General features: G+C 37.5%; 3 protein-coding genes across 4 annotated transcripts in view; 1 reads left to right on the top strand and 2 right to left on the bottom strand.

Annotated features, from left to right (window-relative positions):
* Positions 1-2,697, bottom strand: part of LOC142341672 (glycine receptor subunit alpha-1-like) — a 96,820-nt gene extending 94,123 nt beyond the window's left edge. Inside the window, exons 1-2 of one of the 2 annotated variants that reach the window (XM_075392813.1) lie at positions 2,177-2,697; positions 301-1,182 (exon numbers count right to left, since the gene is read on the bottom strand). In XM_075392813.1, the coding sequence (XP_075248928.1) occupies positions 301-552 (252 nt within the window). In that variant the 5' untranslated portion in view covers positions 553-1,182; positions 2,177-2,697. Of the gene's footprint in view, positions 1-300 lie in introns of both variants that reach the window. The other variant, XM_075392812.1, reaches the window with a different exon arrangement.
* Positions 2,698-11,149: 8,452 nt separating this feature from the next.
* On the bottom strand, positions 11,150-13,102 carry LOC142341673 (tyrosine-protein phosphatase non-receptor type 11-like). Its single transcript, XM_075392814.1, has one exon. The coding sequence runs from the start codon at positions 13,062-13,064 to the stop codon at positions 11,199-11,201; it is 1,866 nt and encodes a 621-aa protein (XP_075248929.1). The 5' UTR covers positions 13,065-13,102; the 3' UTR covers positions 11,150-11,198.
* Positions 13,103-15,964: 2,862 nt separating this feature from the next.
* The window catches only part of LOC142341312 (uncharacterized), a 2,101-nt gene continuing 892 nt past the window's right edge, over positions 15,965-17,173 (top strand). The window contains exon 1 of the mRNA XM_075392236.1: positions 15,965-16,057. Within this exon, the coding sequence (XP_075248351.1) occupies positions 15,965-16,057 (93 nt within the window). The remainder of the gene's footprint in view (positions 16,058-17,173) is intronic.

Raw genomic sequence — 17,173 nt, forward strand, 5'->3', positions numbered from 1 at the left:
TCTTCTCTCCCTCATTAAATTGTCCAGCCTAATAGAACGCAGTAAAACGGTTCTCTGGGCAAACAGTTTACACTGGCTTTAAGGAATCTCACTAAGGGCTATTTCTGCTTTACCAGCTGCGCTGTACTCAATAGCTGGTATGGTAATTTTATAACTCAATGGTGTGACCATCACTTTCGATAATCATTTCATGGTACCCACTGCTGTATTGAAATAAGTGAGGTCAGCTTTTTTCAAGGGGATCAATTTAGGACAAGAACACATGGAACTTACGGTTACTCTCTATTTTCATTTGCTTACCTGTAAGAACACATCCAACACAATGGTCATGTCAAACTCAGACACAGTCCGAATGGAATTGGTGAACATTCCGATCTCGACCTCATCAGTAGAACCCCCCTCATTGGGTCGCACCTGTCGATTGTACTCTGGGTCAGTCAACATGTAGGTGTGAACAAATACCACCACCAAGGAGAGAGTAACAAGTGATAAGGGTGTGTTATGGCAATTTAATGGAACAGGTAATGAGGAGAATGTATTTGAGATTCCCATTTTGCGTTTAACCAAACAAAAAAATGAACAAATAAAGTTAAACTAAATTCTCAATTTAATAATTTTTGATTAAACAAGTTGAGATATTTTTCATTACGGAACAAACAGGTGTTCAAATTTTGACGATAGAAGGCTTCAAATAAATCTTCGAAATTTGAACTTTTCGAGCGAAAAATCTCAAGGATGCAAATTACTATTATTCTGCTAAAGAGGTCAAACTTAATTGATGACGCAGAACACGTCTATAGCTAAGAGAGGAAAATAAGCATTTGGCCTAGAAGAACAAAGTGATGAGACTCGAATTTATAGGTCATTTCGTCATTGTTCCAGTGGTCTTAATCAGATAATGGAACGGAGGCAAATTGATGTCATTTAACTCAAATACAATAAACTCTTCTTTCAAACAGAGAGATAGATAGAAAGGCGGGATGGATATTCATAGATGGCTTGCAGTGCTGTTTTTAAATGCGTACGTACACTTTCGAACTGATTTTCAATTCAAACAGACAATAAGAAAGAAGACTAGGTTAAGTTATAGTGCAGCGTCGGTCGCTGCTGCGTTTAGAGACAGATTACTGGGGTGGTATCCTACCACATAAAGAACTGCTACTGCTGCTGCTGCATCGATAGCTTCAAAAAACCTCTCTCCAGCTTAATGCTTCAAAAATTCAAACCACACAAGACTCTCAGACGCATAAATATACATACATTCATGCAGAATTGATAGATTGAAGAATAGGCAGGCAGGCAGTTTGGTGATACGGGGCAGGAGTAAGAGAGGGGGAGGGGGTTGTTGGGATGGATAACAGAATTGAGTAGGATACCTGGTAGTTGAAAAGGGAGTAAAGACAATGCAATTAAATTATCAGCTACAAATCCCACAATAGCCGATAAAATTAGTCTCAGTGCTGGACGCACGCGCTCTAGCTTCCTTTCCTTCCACTATTTCTTAATGCTTACTTAAAGAAAGAAGCTAAACATTTGAAATTAAAGCGGGCAAAATAAATCGAGGATAGAGCACACACACACCACACCGCCTGTACACCTCTCGATCACTACTCGTAATATCAGCACTTTTAACAGGCAAAGCTAACAATGTTTTTAAAGAGCTCAAGTGCAAGTCCAATACCAATTCCAAAGCAGGACCACAAAAAGTAGAAGTAGAGGCCACTGCTTCGTAAGAAGGAGTAAAGTCTGATCAGAACCAAACTGCTGGAGCAGAAATAATCCAAGCAAAAATACAAATACGCCAAACTAGCTAACAACCACCACTCGCAACCACAAGGTGTCAGGGGAGGGGTTGTAATAAAAGCCAGGCCAGAGAGTTATGGGGCTAGTAGGCTGAAAAAATTAGTCGGCAGCAGCGTCAGCTTAAATCTTCTATTTTCTCTTTCTCTTTGACTGTTTTCCAATTTTATGCTTGCTTTGTTTGGTAGCTGGTAGAGCAAGCAGTGCCGGTCCTTTTAAAATCAAATCCACAACCAAGGCCCACTCTTATTTGGCCAAAATGCCTGCCTGCGATACTCAACAATTGGTTGGCTAACTTATTTGAATTGGGAAGCGACGCGGAAGCAGCACACTCGTCCTTATAAACGCTAAAATTGGAATTAGAAATAAAGACTACTTTTCTTCTGCTGAAGAGAGAAGAGGAAAGAGCAAGACGATTAAAGTGAGAACGAAAAGAAAGGAAGGAAGGAAGGGAGGAAAAGGAAACAAGTTTTGCCAAGGGAAGAAACACAAATTCTGTTTATGGAAGAATGTTGACATAAATTGAGAAATAAACGAACATAACTGTCAGCTGCAACGTATTATTCCGTAAATTTGCCATGGAAATCTAAACTGTAAACTGCCGCGGTAAAATCAATCCTCTAACAAGTTAAAAAGGAAGATCAATAATTAGCTTGCTACCAATTGCCTCGTGTTATGTTCACAGAACAGAGTACAAACTCCACCTCCGAAAATTGCAGTACAACCACATTCCTCTTGCTTATACTAACCACAAAAATATCCAATCAAATAAATTCATTTTTCAATCACCTTCGCCAATTTTATTTGCGAGATGATGAAAAATAATTTGGAGTTACCAGCTAATAAAACAAACTCAACTTTTATTGGTTTAAAATTCAGATATTACCACAGCAGAACTTATCAAAGTTCAGCAAGAGAAAAACCAAGCCATTATTTTGATGCATAAAATTATGCGCCTCCTGCTGCTATTCCCATCAATACCATTTGCGAGAAGCAGTTTCGACCACTTGTGATCAAACTGATATTTTTAATTTTTCAGCCTATTAACAAAAACAATCGTCTCGCTCCCTGAAAGACAACGCTTGCAATTCACTGTTTTGAAGTGAAACACTAGCTGCGTCTCAAAACTTTAAAGAGCAATATAATTAAGAATGTCATAACTTAACACAGCTGGAAGGTTAAGGAAGGCTATTATTCCAAGCAAAAACGATGAACATTCAAACATAACAATCTGAGGGCCGGCACATAAACCCAATAGAATCTGTTCAGACCAGTAAAAAGTACAGCCCAATGCGGAAAGAAAGAAACGCTCGACGGTAATATTTACTTTTTAGACTCGAATTTACGGTCAAATTGAGATATTCAAATTTGTAGCATTTAACTGTAGGTAGAAATTATTTGAGGCCTAACCTGTGACAATAGTTGGAATACAATTCGATAAAATTTGATTTGGGCACCCATCCTCTAGCAAATTTCACTAGGTGTTGGTGAAAGGATGTATTTTCCCAGTGGGTGACGTTTAATTTTAAAAATCAGAATTGATCAAACAATTAAGGCTATCAGAACTCGTTAAAACAGACGTCTTCCTAGTCTGGGTTTCAAGCTTATTCAGCGGTCCATTAGTCACCAGTGTATCTCACAATTCAAGGAAAATGTGAGAAGCTTAGATGCAGAGGGAACTTGGATTCAATCTAGAAGGAACTTTTCAGCACAATGCCAAAGCAGTTCTATTCTATATTAAAACTCCACAGCTCGTTAGTGTCAAAGCAAAGCACACAAAATCCAACATAGTCAATTATGAGAAAACGGCTTGAAAAAGAGACTCTATAGTGAAGATTTCATCAGGAATACAAGTGCAATCCAGCAAAAATTAAATGAACAATAAAGTTAAATTTTTGGTTTCAGTTTTAAGAAAATGGAGACTTTGAGAAAAAAGTGATTCAACCGTCTTGTATTTCATTCAAATTTTGGTAACAAATCTTGATAATTGAAAATTTTTGGTTATAAATTCTTGAGCTATCATTTCCAAGAAAACGTTCGAGCGTAGAAAATGCAACAGAATTTCATTCAGGCAATTGCAATTTTTCAATAGCAAAGCAATCTGTTCATAATATATTTTAATCTAAAAGTCAAGTCAAATCTTCTAGCTCAACCATCTTAGAAAAAGAAAAACAAAAATTTTTCAGTATCTACAAAAAAAATGGTTAAAACATTAATTGAAATAGCCTCAGAAAACTTTTTCATTTACAACGGGACTTTTTTTAAAAAAAAAATAAATAGTTTAGTGAGAAAACATTACAAATGAGCAACATAGAGCTCGCGTTGGGAAACGTAATCAATTGAATATCAAATTCCCATCCCATTGACCTCTACGAGAAATAATCTATTTCACGCTAAAACAAAACATATCTCACCAAAACAACTCGATTTTCAAAAATTGATAATCAGTTGCACACCTCCATTTCATTTTCTGCTGTTATGTCATGGGCATGTATGTACTCGGAGTCCTAACAGTCTATTTCACGAAATGTCCGAAAATGTACCCTTTTCTAATTTTTATGCAGCAGAGAACGTTTTTCATTGCTCAGTGAATCTTCAAGCACAATTTAGGCTATTTTGACATATAGGCAAAAAAATTCCTCTATAAAAAATACCGGTCTTGCACTTAGTCCAATTTATTTGACAAAAAAAAGACAAGAACTGGTCTTGGGTAAAAAAAACTCTTTCAAAAACCTAGATTAAAATTACATTCTGCTATAATACTTGCTTTCGTAATTGATGTAATTAACATCCCCAATATTTGAACACTGGTACTCAAGTGGGGGAAAATTATATTGGCAATTGATTCGGTTATCACAGCTAGGGTCATCAACTCTAAAGTTTAATAAATCACATATCTCTGTCTGTCTCTCTATTATAAAAACATGTCTGCGTGACCGGTCAATTGGCCGACCTACAAATTAGCTGACACACTTTTTAGCCGACATTTGAGCAAACTACTCGAAAACCACAGTTCACGATAATTATCTGCGCGTTAAGCGGTAAAAGTAGCGGCCCTTAGTTGTAAAACAAACATTAATTGGCTATTACTGCTAACTAATTTGGCCATGCCTCAGCAGCCCATGGGACCTGATATGAATCTATCACAACCGAACAAATTATTACGGCCGAACATAATTAAGGTGACGCTTTTAATAACACTATTTAAATTACAATTTCGATTTCGGTCTTTTTCACGTCGTCTTGATGAAATCTGTCGGCCAATTGGCGTGTCTTCTAATATGTGTGTCGGCTAATACCCCTAGCCCAATCTATCTGGAGCTCCAAGCTATCATGGAAGCGCTCATTATATTTTAAGCAAGTTCTATTGTCACTAAACTTTGGAAAATTTTTGAGATCTTTTCAACAATTGCCCCTCTTTGGTACCTAGTAGAGAATTGCCCCCCCCCCCAATAAAACAAGGCCACTGAAGAATTAATTATTGAATGGGTAAAAATGAGCGATATGTAGGCAGATATTATTAAAGCAGTTATTATTTCTTGCGAAGCAATCTCTCCACATACATTCTTGTAAATACCAATGAAGCATGTTTCGATGACAACCCCACATTTTTTTGATGTACGCTTTCTTGACATTCCAGTAAGACTCGATATTTTGTGTGTGAACTCCCGTAACCGGCTCGACGCAGTTGAGTGAAAGGTTGACAGTGCTGTGTTGGTACCCTGAACGCTGCAGAGATCTGTATGCCTTCCATTCATACGAATGAATTATTGATTTTCGGTCATCAACTGCCTGAATAATTGGCAGCAAAGTTTCCGCATCTCTTTTTCGACAACTTCCATGTATCCAACAGCGGGTTGGTAACTGGTATCTACGATGCCAAAAACCCAAATTGGGTGCTCGGGTGCTCTTCCTCGATGATGTTTTGGTTTGTGCGAAAACCAACCTTCGTCGATTTGAACAATAACTCCGGTTCCACCAAGACAAATAGGGTTTTTTGCAGATATCTGTCACAAATTTCTCGAAGGCATGCGTGGACATTTGTAATCGATTGTTTGCTGACACCTGTCTGCACATGAGCCTCTTGATTCGATGTTTGAATAGACCACAAGTAAATTAAATGAACCCGTTTTTCCAGAGATAAATTGCTATTTGCAAAAAAACTTCCGTTCCGAACAAAAAGAATTTTTATGATTTTTGCATTTCGTATTTTGGCATTTCCAAGCAAATCCATGTTTAGCCTTCTTATGTTTAGTCCACAGTAAAATCGCGATTACATTGAATACATTTAATATCACGTGCCAAAAGGCCTAATTGTTTCAATTTCAAAATACAGCAAAATAAAAGAGCTCATTATTATCCAAACAATGCAATATTTCCTCTGTAAAGTTCATTGCCCAATTACAGTACTGTTGGTATTAGCGTTCAACTTGATTGAGCTAAGTAAATGCTTGAATGTGATTGGTTGATTTACTTCCCTCAACGAATTAATTAAGCCGATTATATGTCGGTTTAATTGCATTCAATTATTGCCCCCCCTTTTGCAAAAGGGGGGCAATTGTTGAAAAGATCCAATTTTTGAATGGAACTACTTACTTCTTTAGCGTCTTCAAAGTACTACATTGAACGAAGGACATTAAACAATCCCACCAACGATTTCACTATCGCCTCGTTAAAACTTTGCACACGCTTTTTAAATAATCATAAAAAAGAAGTTCCTCGAAAAAGATCTTAAAATTTGATTGTTAAGCAGCTACCTGTCATACCTTACTATGATGCGTCAATTGGGAAAAATAAATTAGACAATATTGGCGCGCGAACTAGTTTGTGTTCAGATATTCGACTGCATATCATTTTTTATCTCCATCATTCGAGAAAAAGAAGAAACCCATTAGGAGCGTAAACGAATTCAAATCTATTTGAGGATCTATTCTAAATATTAGGTTTTTAATTGAATTGATCCATAGTGAATCGGTGGTCAAATTTCACTGTCATAGGACTGGGGGCGCTAGCGGAAAAGATCACAGTTTCATTATATTTTGCCTCTAAATTTTTATTCATCAAATACCTAAGAATTCATAGAAACTAGCCCGCGGATTGCACGATGACCGCAAAACAGACTGTCGAGTCTCTTGTCCAAAAAGGAGTTACAATTTTATCCTTATTTACAAATCAATTTTAATTTGTCAAGCAGTGATGTCTTCGAAGAAAAACAGTTCTAAAATATCTATACGTTCCGCGACCCCTATCGACCTTCAATCAGAATTCATATCTTGAATTTAAATTCAATGAGTGAAGAAGATGTTTTCGAGTGAATGTCGTGTGATCAGAAAATATACAGAAACCCTTACTAACTCCTGCACGTGAAAAAAAGAGTGCAAATGTTTTGCTTAATAAACATCATTTTTTAAAAATTCCTCGCGTTAAACTTCTTCTCAGACTTCAAATCTTTAAAAATTTTAAACCGCAAAACCCCTCGCATTTTTTATGAACTTCCTGTACCGGCTTGACAAAAGCCCCATCCTTACATGACTATTTTCTGAATCGTAAAATCAAAAAGATGATGTGTACATTAAACAATAAATCAAAGCTCTGAGAATGTGCTGAAGACTGCGCGTTGTCATGTACGTAAAAATTTCCATTATTTAAGCAATGTGTCAAATCTGACATGAAATGTCAAATGAGAAGTCTCAGCCTATTTAAACTGGTAGACTGACTACCCGTGCGAATCTCAGCTTAGCACATAATGCTCGAACATACCTCTCAAATTTATCGAAAGCGCTTCCTTTGCCATCAGAGGATTGTTTTTTTTATTCTGAGACACCTGAAGTAGTTTCTTAAGGGCAACTCTTTAAGGACTCTGCTCTTGTTTAAAAAAAATGGAAATACATGAATGTTTTAAAAAACCATACACCGACTATTGTCAAATTTCTCTCAAAATATTATTGGGGCGATGTATTTTATAAGGGTATGTATACGCTACAGAAACTTCCATGAATTTTCCAGAATCTCCCGAATAAATAACATTAATGACCACTCAGCTACACGAACCATGTTCAGTAATAGCTCAAAACCACTTTTGTTTTAGCAACAGACGTCTGAATGAGAGCAATTTCAATCAGTCAAAAAAATTTAAGACAAGCGTGAAAAGGTCACTCGAGAAATCGAAAGAATGTTCTCGGTGAAAAAGGTCCAGCAAAAATTTTGCATAAAAAGACACGTTTAAAAAAATTGCTTCAAACTTCGTTCGAAAGCAATTAATAATCCTAAAAACCAATATTTTTCCACTTATTCCACGGAAACAAACTAGCAGCGATAAAATTTAACAGATCTAAGCTCGAAACGAAAAAACATAGCCAGTTTTAATAATTTGTTGGCACAATCGAAGCAAAGAAAAGACAGCAAACTATTGAAACTAGACTAGTGATGACCACATTCTTGATCCACAAAACTAAATGTTCCGTAAAACAGTGATAAAATCGTGACAGTTTTCCAGTTACTAAAAATATATATTAAACATACCCGGCAGATTGCCGGAAAATAGCCGAGGTTGATTCCAATAAGCATGATTGGGATTGAAAGAATATTGATATTCTTTCAATAAAGATTCAATTGAAAGATATTGAAAAGATTTTTGAACAACATTTTTAAGTCCGATTTATTTTGATGGGATTTCGTAGTTGAACATACTTCTGTTTCTCAGAGAGAGGCTACAGGGGCTACTATCAAAACCAATAAGCATTGGAGATGGTAACTAAGACTTGTAGGAACGACGTTCAAATAGCGGGCATCTTAAATTGGGCTTTAGGGGTTTATCGCGTTTCTATTTCTGACTTCAATTTCTATACTGACTTGGTTCATTTTCAATTGCTTTGCTGAGCAACTGATTTTCAAAATCACATTTAGCAGAATGAGAGCATAGAATGAGAACAGAAACTAGCCTAGAGAAGTTGAAAAGATTTTACGCAAAACGTTGAAAAAGCGGCAAAATGAGGTAAAGCAAAACATTTTTTTTGTTCGATGAAGTGAAAAAACATAGCAGGACAAGTCCTGACGTACAATTCAAAGCATTTGACTAAACAGAAATCTAGGCCTACAACAGACTATTAATGGATTGGTAAAACCATTTAGAAAAAAACGATCCAAAAAACAGAAAAAACAGTAAAAATCAAATTGAAATTGCCGCATGTCAACAAAAAACCACTACCGATAAAGCGAATTTTTGTTAACACCGTATTCTCACTCTACTTTAAAATTAGAGCAAAAAAAATTCACGCCGCCAAACCACTCGCTTTTTCGCTCCATTTCCTGTTTCGGCGTGACTAAAATCACTACTGCAATTTGACTTCAAAAACCACGAAAATGTGTGAACAGATCTTAAAATTATAGCCGGAAGAATTCCGGAAACGACTCGAAGGAGAAAATTGCCCGTATTTAAGACTAAACAACTATTGTGAACAACTATTGTGAACAACAATTCTAATCCCTGACCCTCCACAAATGCCATAAAAAATTTAAGGAAGAATAGAAACGGCATTCAAAAACAAATTAAACAAAAAAAACTAGAAAAACTCAAGTTTTTTTAACTTGAGTTTTTAATAGTACAAAGAAACATAAAGCCGAATAAAATTCCTTTGCAATTAGAGCAATGAAAAGCTCGCAAAACAATGGGCAAGTCATAATAGGCTAGGAAACTTGATAAGACTAAAAAAAGGAAAAACTGCAAAAATTATGAAAAATGGTTTAAAATTTCTCAATTTTTCTGTCAATTTTCCTGAGAAAAAAATGATTTATACCAAGAAAGCTTTATTCAATTAGTATCTGAAAACTCCTTAAGTAAACATATTCTAATCAAAATCCCACTTAAAGGATTAAAACAAAAAAAACAGGCAAAAAATCATTAAATTTCGACTAAAAATCAGCAAAAACTGATCAAGAACATCCAAATTAGCATCAAACTCAAAATAACTCGTTGAAGCCTTCAATTCCTATCGAAACAAGCCTAAAACTAATACAATAACATAATCAGACCTCATAATCACTAAAAATTGCAAAAACTGCTTTTAAAAAGCCGCACGTGAACAAAAAAACATCGCTCGCTTAGAGAAAATTTTTTCACACATCAATTTCTCGCTCTCTCAAAAACAGCGGTATGAACAAAAACAACTCTCTTTACGCTCCACTTTTCACTTTTGTTCAGCAACAAAATCACTCCAAATTTTTTCACGCGTTTCATTTCCCGCTTCAAAATTCTCTCCAATAAAATTGATTAAAAAACAGCAGGACAAGTCCTGACGTACAATTCAAAGAATTTTCATTGACTAAACAGAAAACTAGACCTATAACGGACTATGAAAGGATTGGAAAAACCATTCAGAAAAAAAAACGATCCAAAAAATCGAAAAAACAGTAAAAAATCAAAGTGAAATTGCCGCATGTGAACAAAAAATCACTACCGATGATAAAAACGAATTTTTGTTCAAACACCGTATTCTCACTCTATTTTAAAATTAGAGCAGAAAAATTTCACGCCGCAAAACCACTCGCTTTTTTGCTCCATTTCCATGACCAAAATCACTACTCCAATTTGACTTCAAAAATCATGAAAATGTGTGAACAGATCTTTAAAAAAAAGACAGCGACCCAATACAATTCAAATTCTTTGAATTGTAAAAAGGATTTCTCCAATACTCCTCTTCGAGTCGTAAAAAGACAGCGCTCCAATACAATTCAAATTCTTTGAATTGTAAAAAATTAGGAGCGCTATAATAGCCGGCTGAGAAGATGAGGGCGGCTGTTAACAATTTTAAAAGGAATTAACTATTTTTACTAAGAATTGCGCCAAAAGTAACCTTTATTCCCTTTCAGCCCGTAAGTCGATTTGGACGCATTATTTGATATGATAGAAGCCAGAGAGAGAAAATTAGGATGAAAAGTCGGTGCACAATTAAAAAAAAAAAGACACGTTTACAAAATTGCTTCTCTACGAGAGAAATTAAACACTCAATTGTCCAAACCGTTGACAGTTAACTACTAATTCCAGTGTGTCAACCGACGAACAAGTAGTCTTTAAGTCATGATTAAACTGTTGAAAAAAATGGTATGAAAGCATTCAATTTTTCTCTACAATAGAAAAGTGCGCAGGTACATCTGAAACAACTCTTTTGGGTTAATTTTTCGACAGTAAAAGCAACCGTTTCAATATCAGACCAACAGATTTTGCTTCTGTTTCAAATGCACAGATTAACAATGGCTAAATAAAAATGCGGACCGAACAATTCTAACTTTTCAACTATTAAGCTGTAAATCTTTAAGATAGACAGTTAATCTAAAGCCGAAAAACTAGGACTGCTAGTAATATTATTAGGAACATACAAATCAATATTTAAATAAAATGGCTAATGAGTTGCTAAAGTACTTCTTGATTTTGTAGGCTGGTGATGATGATTACACATATTAGACAAATGATTGGGGTGGGGGTCAATTGACAAATTGGTGCTAAGTTGTGAGTTAACGGTTGTCATGGAAACGGCAGGGCTCACGCTTCCACCAACATTCGTGTAATCATGCCCTTTTGCACGAGCTTTGTTGCGCGTGTCAAGCACAATCTCAAGCCTGGTTAAATGACAGTGAACGCATCTGTAAATGAATTCATACTGTCCAGCAAGTTGAACTGTGTTTTCTCGTTGGGCCCGTAAGTCCAGCACTAGTTTGGCAATGTCAATATTGCATCGCATGGATGTATGTTGTGTAAACGCGACCAAACTATCAACAGCAACGAACACTCCCGCACGTCCTATGCCCATCAAATCATGCACCACAATCGGACTTTTGTCGCGATAGCTGGCACCGTCTGAAAATGAATCAAATTTATTCTTGCCCGAGTCGACTATGTTCATAGTGGGGTTTACAGTTCGAATTTTTTCGACAAACTCAACAAAAATTTCAGGTCTCGGAGGGTAAGTATCCCAGCTGGTGAATTTGTAATGGTGGATTTTGCGAGTCTCGCTATGAGCGGCATTTTTCTTTGTGATTTCAAGCACAGTTGATATCCAATGGGCACTTTTTTCTTGATGGTTTGTAATTTGAGTGGCAGCGTTTACTTCACCAGGGTGATAGTAATTACTTTGTCTCTGCACCTTAATTGTAAATGGACATGTATTGCTTGTTGCGTCCCAATAATCAACCATTACCCGCTTAGACGAACGCTCTGTTAGCATCACGATAACTTTGACGTTACAATGCCAAATCATTTTCCAAAAATCGTCAACTGTGTCTTTAAGGGGTGTCTGTGTCAAAATATATTGTTTCCTGAAACCTTGCTCCAATTCAACGGCAACGTGGCTTGCATTTATGTAGTCTGAATCTTGATCTGGCAAAAGTACTCTGTTCGAGTCCAAGGGTATAATTTGGGTTGAACGGTTCTTATTCCGATTCTCCGCCTTCGTAGCAGCAGTGTAAAGATACAACTTCCTGTTCGATTGCTTTCGAGATTGTAAGTTTTCGAACTCAATTTGGAGAAATTCTTGACAATTTGAAAAATCGACAAACTTTTTAACAAAACTTTTTGCGTGGACTCGCGTAGATGGCAATCCATGTTGTAGCAGAACGGGGCCTGTATGATTCATTACGTCCCCATGGCCTGGTTTGATTATAATTGGTTTTTGCAAGTAATGCTGCACTAAATCAGAAACTGAAATAAACTTATCACCGCATCCGATATCGAATTGATTGTTTGACTTATTAATTTTGATATTGCGAACTTCATCTTCAGCGGATTTAACAACTAAAACAAAAGCTCCCGGTGTTGAGTAGCTCTCTCGCACAAGAAATGAACCGCTTTTTCCGTACTCCTGAAGCAATTGCTGCGCAGCAAAACCATCAATCTGTCCGTGAAACCATTTTTCTTTCCTGATATCGTCAGTTCCTGTAGCGTATGGCTCGGTAAGCTGGAGGAAGCCTGCAGAAAGGTCACCACTTTCTTTGGGCTTCAACATTTTGGGGTTCTCGACATAACAGTTGATCAAATCATTAATTGTCGCAAACTGTTCAGGTCTTCCGAATAATTGAAACTGATCATCTTCATGCACAATTTTGATATGGCAAACATTTTCTCGACTTTCCTTCACAGAAAGGGCATAGTACATGATGGTTGAGCCGTGTGCTTCTTGACTTGGTCTAACAAGATAGGTGCCCGGGAGAACATTTGCTGCTTTAAGCATCTGCTCAGCTTGAGCTCCATTCACATTGTGGTACCAAGACATTTGTGATCATCTAGTCTGCAAAAAATATATCATATAGATTTCCCAGAAAATGCAAGTATTTAAAACTAATCTTTCCATGATTACGTGCACACGGTTCATCCCATTATTACCTCTTATTTTAAATTAGTTATTTCGAGATAATAGCCAAGTAGAAAGCCCACAACCTAGATTATAGCTGCGGGCCATATTTCCCCAGTGGCATATCCATGAAGTCATAATAATAATAATAATAATTAGGACATTTATACCATAATGGGTGTTATATTATATGCTGGTCCATGATAGGAAAAACCCCTATTAAAAGCAACAGTATGTTTTTTTTTCTTTATCTTTCTCCACTTTTCTTATTTGATAACTTTTAATACAACAATAAAGGGCCGTGTACACCATCCGGCATCGATGGATGTAGGTCGAAAAATAGGGCATGATGAGTAGCACTCAGTATCACTCAGAAAAGCAAGTATGTTGGCAAAAAACCGTCAATTGAGAAGCCCCTGTCCTTATAGGTTACTCGGTCAACTCGTGGGCGGCAAGTCAACTTCTATATAATAGAGATTTAAATTCTGATCATTGTTGAAGCCAGTTCATTGTTCGGATCTTTGAAGACTCTCAAACACAAAGCGGGGGCAACGCTAACGATCGATACAACTGCGTTAATCCCTGGACTCAACATACACGATAAGACACCGAATCCGAGGAAATCGGCGTTCTTTTATTTCAACAGCGCAAAGTACAAGGACGAGAAGTTTGTGATTTGGCACGACGCCGTCAACAATTCACTCTAGCCCCACAGGAACAACTACTACCAGACCTTCAAGAACCGTAGACAGGTTGTAAAGCATCTCAAACCCCACCTGAGCCGAATACAAGCAATCGTATACTTTCAAAGGCAGAGCACCCCGAACATTAACTCGGACCTTGTCAGAGCCAAATTTCCCGTAGTCAACATTGTTCGAGATATCAATTCTCGAAAGGACGCCAAGACCCCAGCCATAGTGAACGAAAACAATCAAATTCCCCAGGAACCCAACCTCGAATAGAAAACGCTGTACGTTGTTCTGAAGCACGGTGCAGATTGCAAGAAAATCACTCAGAAGAAGTAAAAGAAACCAATTTGTCAAATTAAAATTACTTCCAATACTTAAAACAAACGTTTTCGATCTTTACGTTCATCGTCAGGTTAAAACTGTTTTACAAATTGTTAAAAGATAAAATGAATATGTATTTACATTTGTCTGAGATGACAATTAAAGCAATTCTAGGAAACATTCTAAACGTAAATGTGAGCAGCAAAAATAATATCACCTGTCATTGGTATCAAAAACCAACTGACACTGGAATAATACCGAATTTTCGCAGCTGTGCACCGCTTCAACATAAGAAAAATGTGATTCAAGGGACGGTTCACAGGGTTTTTAATGCAACCTCTAATTGGTTGGCCTTCGATCAGGCTCTTGAAAAGAACAAATCTTGCTGGACCAAAAATCAATATCCAGAGGAATGGTCTTCAAAAATTGTGAATCAGACTCTAGAAAAAATAATAAGTGGCGGTAAAGACCAATTAAGAACAACACCAAAAGAGCATCAAAAAAGCAAGACTAAATCTAATGATAAGCCAACTATTTTTCTACAATACAGAGGCAACCTCACTCAAAACTTCGCAAGCAAATTGAAGAAACTATGCGAATTGCAAGTAGTTTTTACAACGCGAAAATTAAGATCGTGCCTCCCCACCCTGAAATCATCCTTTGATAGAGATCTGAAATCCCACGTGGTATATGAAATTAAATGTAATGGATGCGGATCCATCTATGTTGGGCAAACAAGCCGGCATGTTACCACAAGGATAACAGAACATCAAAAGAAGGATTCACAGGTGGGTCAACATCTAGTTGAATGTCGTGGCGCCACGAATGACATTGAATGGAGAATTCTGGACGCCTGTCGGTCAGTAGAAAAACTAATGATCATCGAAGCTATATATATCAGCAAGCTGAAGCCGGCACTAAACACACGCGACGAATATAGGGGGAGGGAACTCACGCTAAAATATTAGTTCAAATCATAACTCAGAAGAAGCGTCCCAAACGATTGTCAAAACGGCGAAGACCAGCCGTCAATTAGAAACAGCACCCCGATGCAGAACAATCGGAAGTCGCTAACTGAGGTAACTGACAGCCTTTTATTATTAGGATAGCACACCGGGTGTGAGCTTTTCGTTTGTGACCTTGTTTTTGACTGAATAGTCAACTGTACAAGGGCTCGGGTGAAACCCTTCCACTTGGTACAATCCCTAAAAATGACTCGCCACAACACGCACTAGCAGAAGCCAAGAGCTTCTGCGAAACGTGTGATTTCGACGTATCTGCAGAAGAAAAAGATGCACCTCAATGAGAACTGTACCAAACGCAGCAAAGTAGCCCTTGATGGTACCCAGCAGCTTGGACAAAACGAACTACCACTTTGCAACCTGTGTGTTGTGATGAACAGACGTGACAAATTGAAAGAAACAGCGAACACAATCAGAAAACCCGAAGCTGTGAACGATCAGATGATCAAAGCACTCCAAGCCAAATTCAATGAAAAGAAAAAGACTAACTCTGAAATCAAAGAAGTGGTAAAAAAAAAGAAGAGCGGAATGCCGGACCCTGCTTCGATACCTAAGAGCATCGAAACTCCCAAACGGGAACCGAAAGAATAAAATGGAACCATAGTTCGAACTCGACATGAGTGAAATCCTCAAAAAGCAGAGAATCTTGGACATCGATTGTTAAATCACCAAACTCAAGCTACTTGGCACCTACCAAAAGACAAAAAGAGGAGCATTCTGCTAGGAGTGCCAAAAGAACTATCATCATCTGCTGATACTACTTTTGGTGGCAAAGCTGAGAAACTATGACATGGAGTGCTACATCGACGGAGAGCACAACAAAGATGAACTGCAAAAGCATACCCCTGTGCTGAGAATACGAGAGGAGCTGATAGACGAAGGAGTTAGTTGAAAAGGCGTGCGATTGAAAGAAATAACTGTACTCAGAAAATACGGAAGAAACTAGGTCAAAAAGGAAACAGTCGAGTCCAGATCATGACTCGCCAAAAACCGCAAGAGAAAAAACGACCTTTACCTCTTACTACTCAATGTAAGAAGTCTATTAGAACTCACATGTTCCAATAGACAGCTCTTCTCAAACGCAATAATGAACTGTGATTTCTACAACAATCTCTCCATCACTGAGACATGGCCCGTGCCAGAGGTTCCCATCTCCGCACTATTTTAAACAAATTCGGCCTCCACAGAACTGACCGGAACACAAAAAATGGGAGCCCGAAGCACGGAGGAGCAGCAATAGCCGTGAACGCGTCAACACTACCTGCAAAACTGTGAACGCGTCGAAACTACATGCAATCTACATGCAAAACTACATACAATGACACAATAGCAATCGCAGTCGAAACAATGGATGAAAGGTTTCGCACCGCATGCAGATATAACGCACCAAATCGACTGAGTTTAGAATCGACTGAGTTTAGAATCGACGAAATCTCTTATTGAGAAAATTGTACTTCTGAAACAAGAGCTAGGCTGTGATGCAGTCATAATAACATGAGATATAAATTTCGAGTTCACCCGTTGGAATGAATTGGAATCTTCTGAGATTTAGGAAGCAGTCATTGTAGATTATCTCTTCAACGCCAGATTTCAACAGCTAATTACAGTCAAGAAAAAACAACTGGATCTCAGACTGACAAACAATCCAGATCCAATTGCGATTGCCATTGTTGAAAACCGAATGAAACAGCTTTTCTAATCCGATCACTTTCCATACCAGATGAAGTTAATGAGTAGCACTTGGTACAGAACTCGAAACAACACCAAGCAAGGGGAACGATATTTCTCGATTTTTCCCTATACCGAAGCGGATTGGAAAGATTTGGAGAAACACATAAATGAAATTTCCTTCCAACCATACTGTTTCAGCAATGTCAGCCTGATGGTTGAACTGTGGCATGAATGGCTTTCTGTACTTTAAGCAATTTTGCAGATATACTTTCCGATGAAAGCCAAACACAGGAGGTCACTGGCCCCAGGGGTCAAAAGTGAGACTTTA

This window comes from Convolutriloba macropyga, chromosome 6, assembly GCF_964194025.1.
Source record: "Convolutriloba macropyga chromosome 6, txConMacr16.3, whole genome shotgun sequence".
Taxonomy (NCBI): domain Eukaryota; kingdom Metazoa; phylum Xenacoelomorpha; order Acoela; family Convolutidae; genus Convolutriloba; species Convolutriloba macropyga.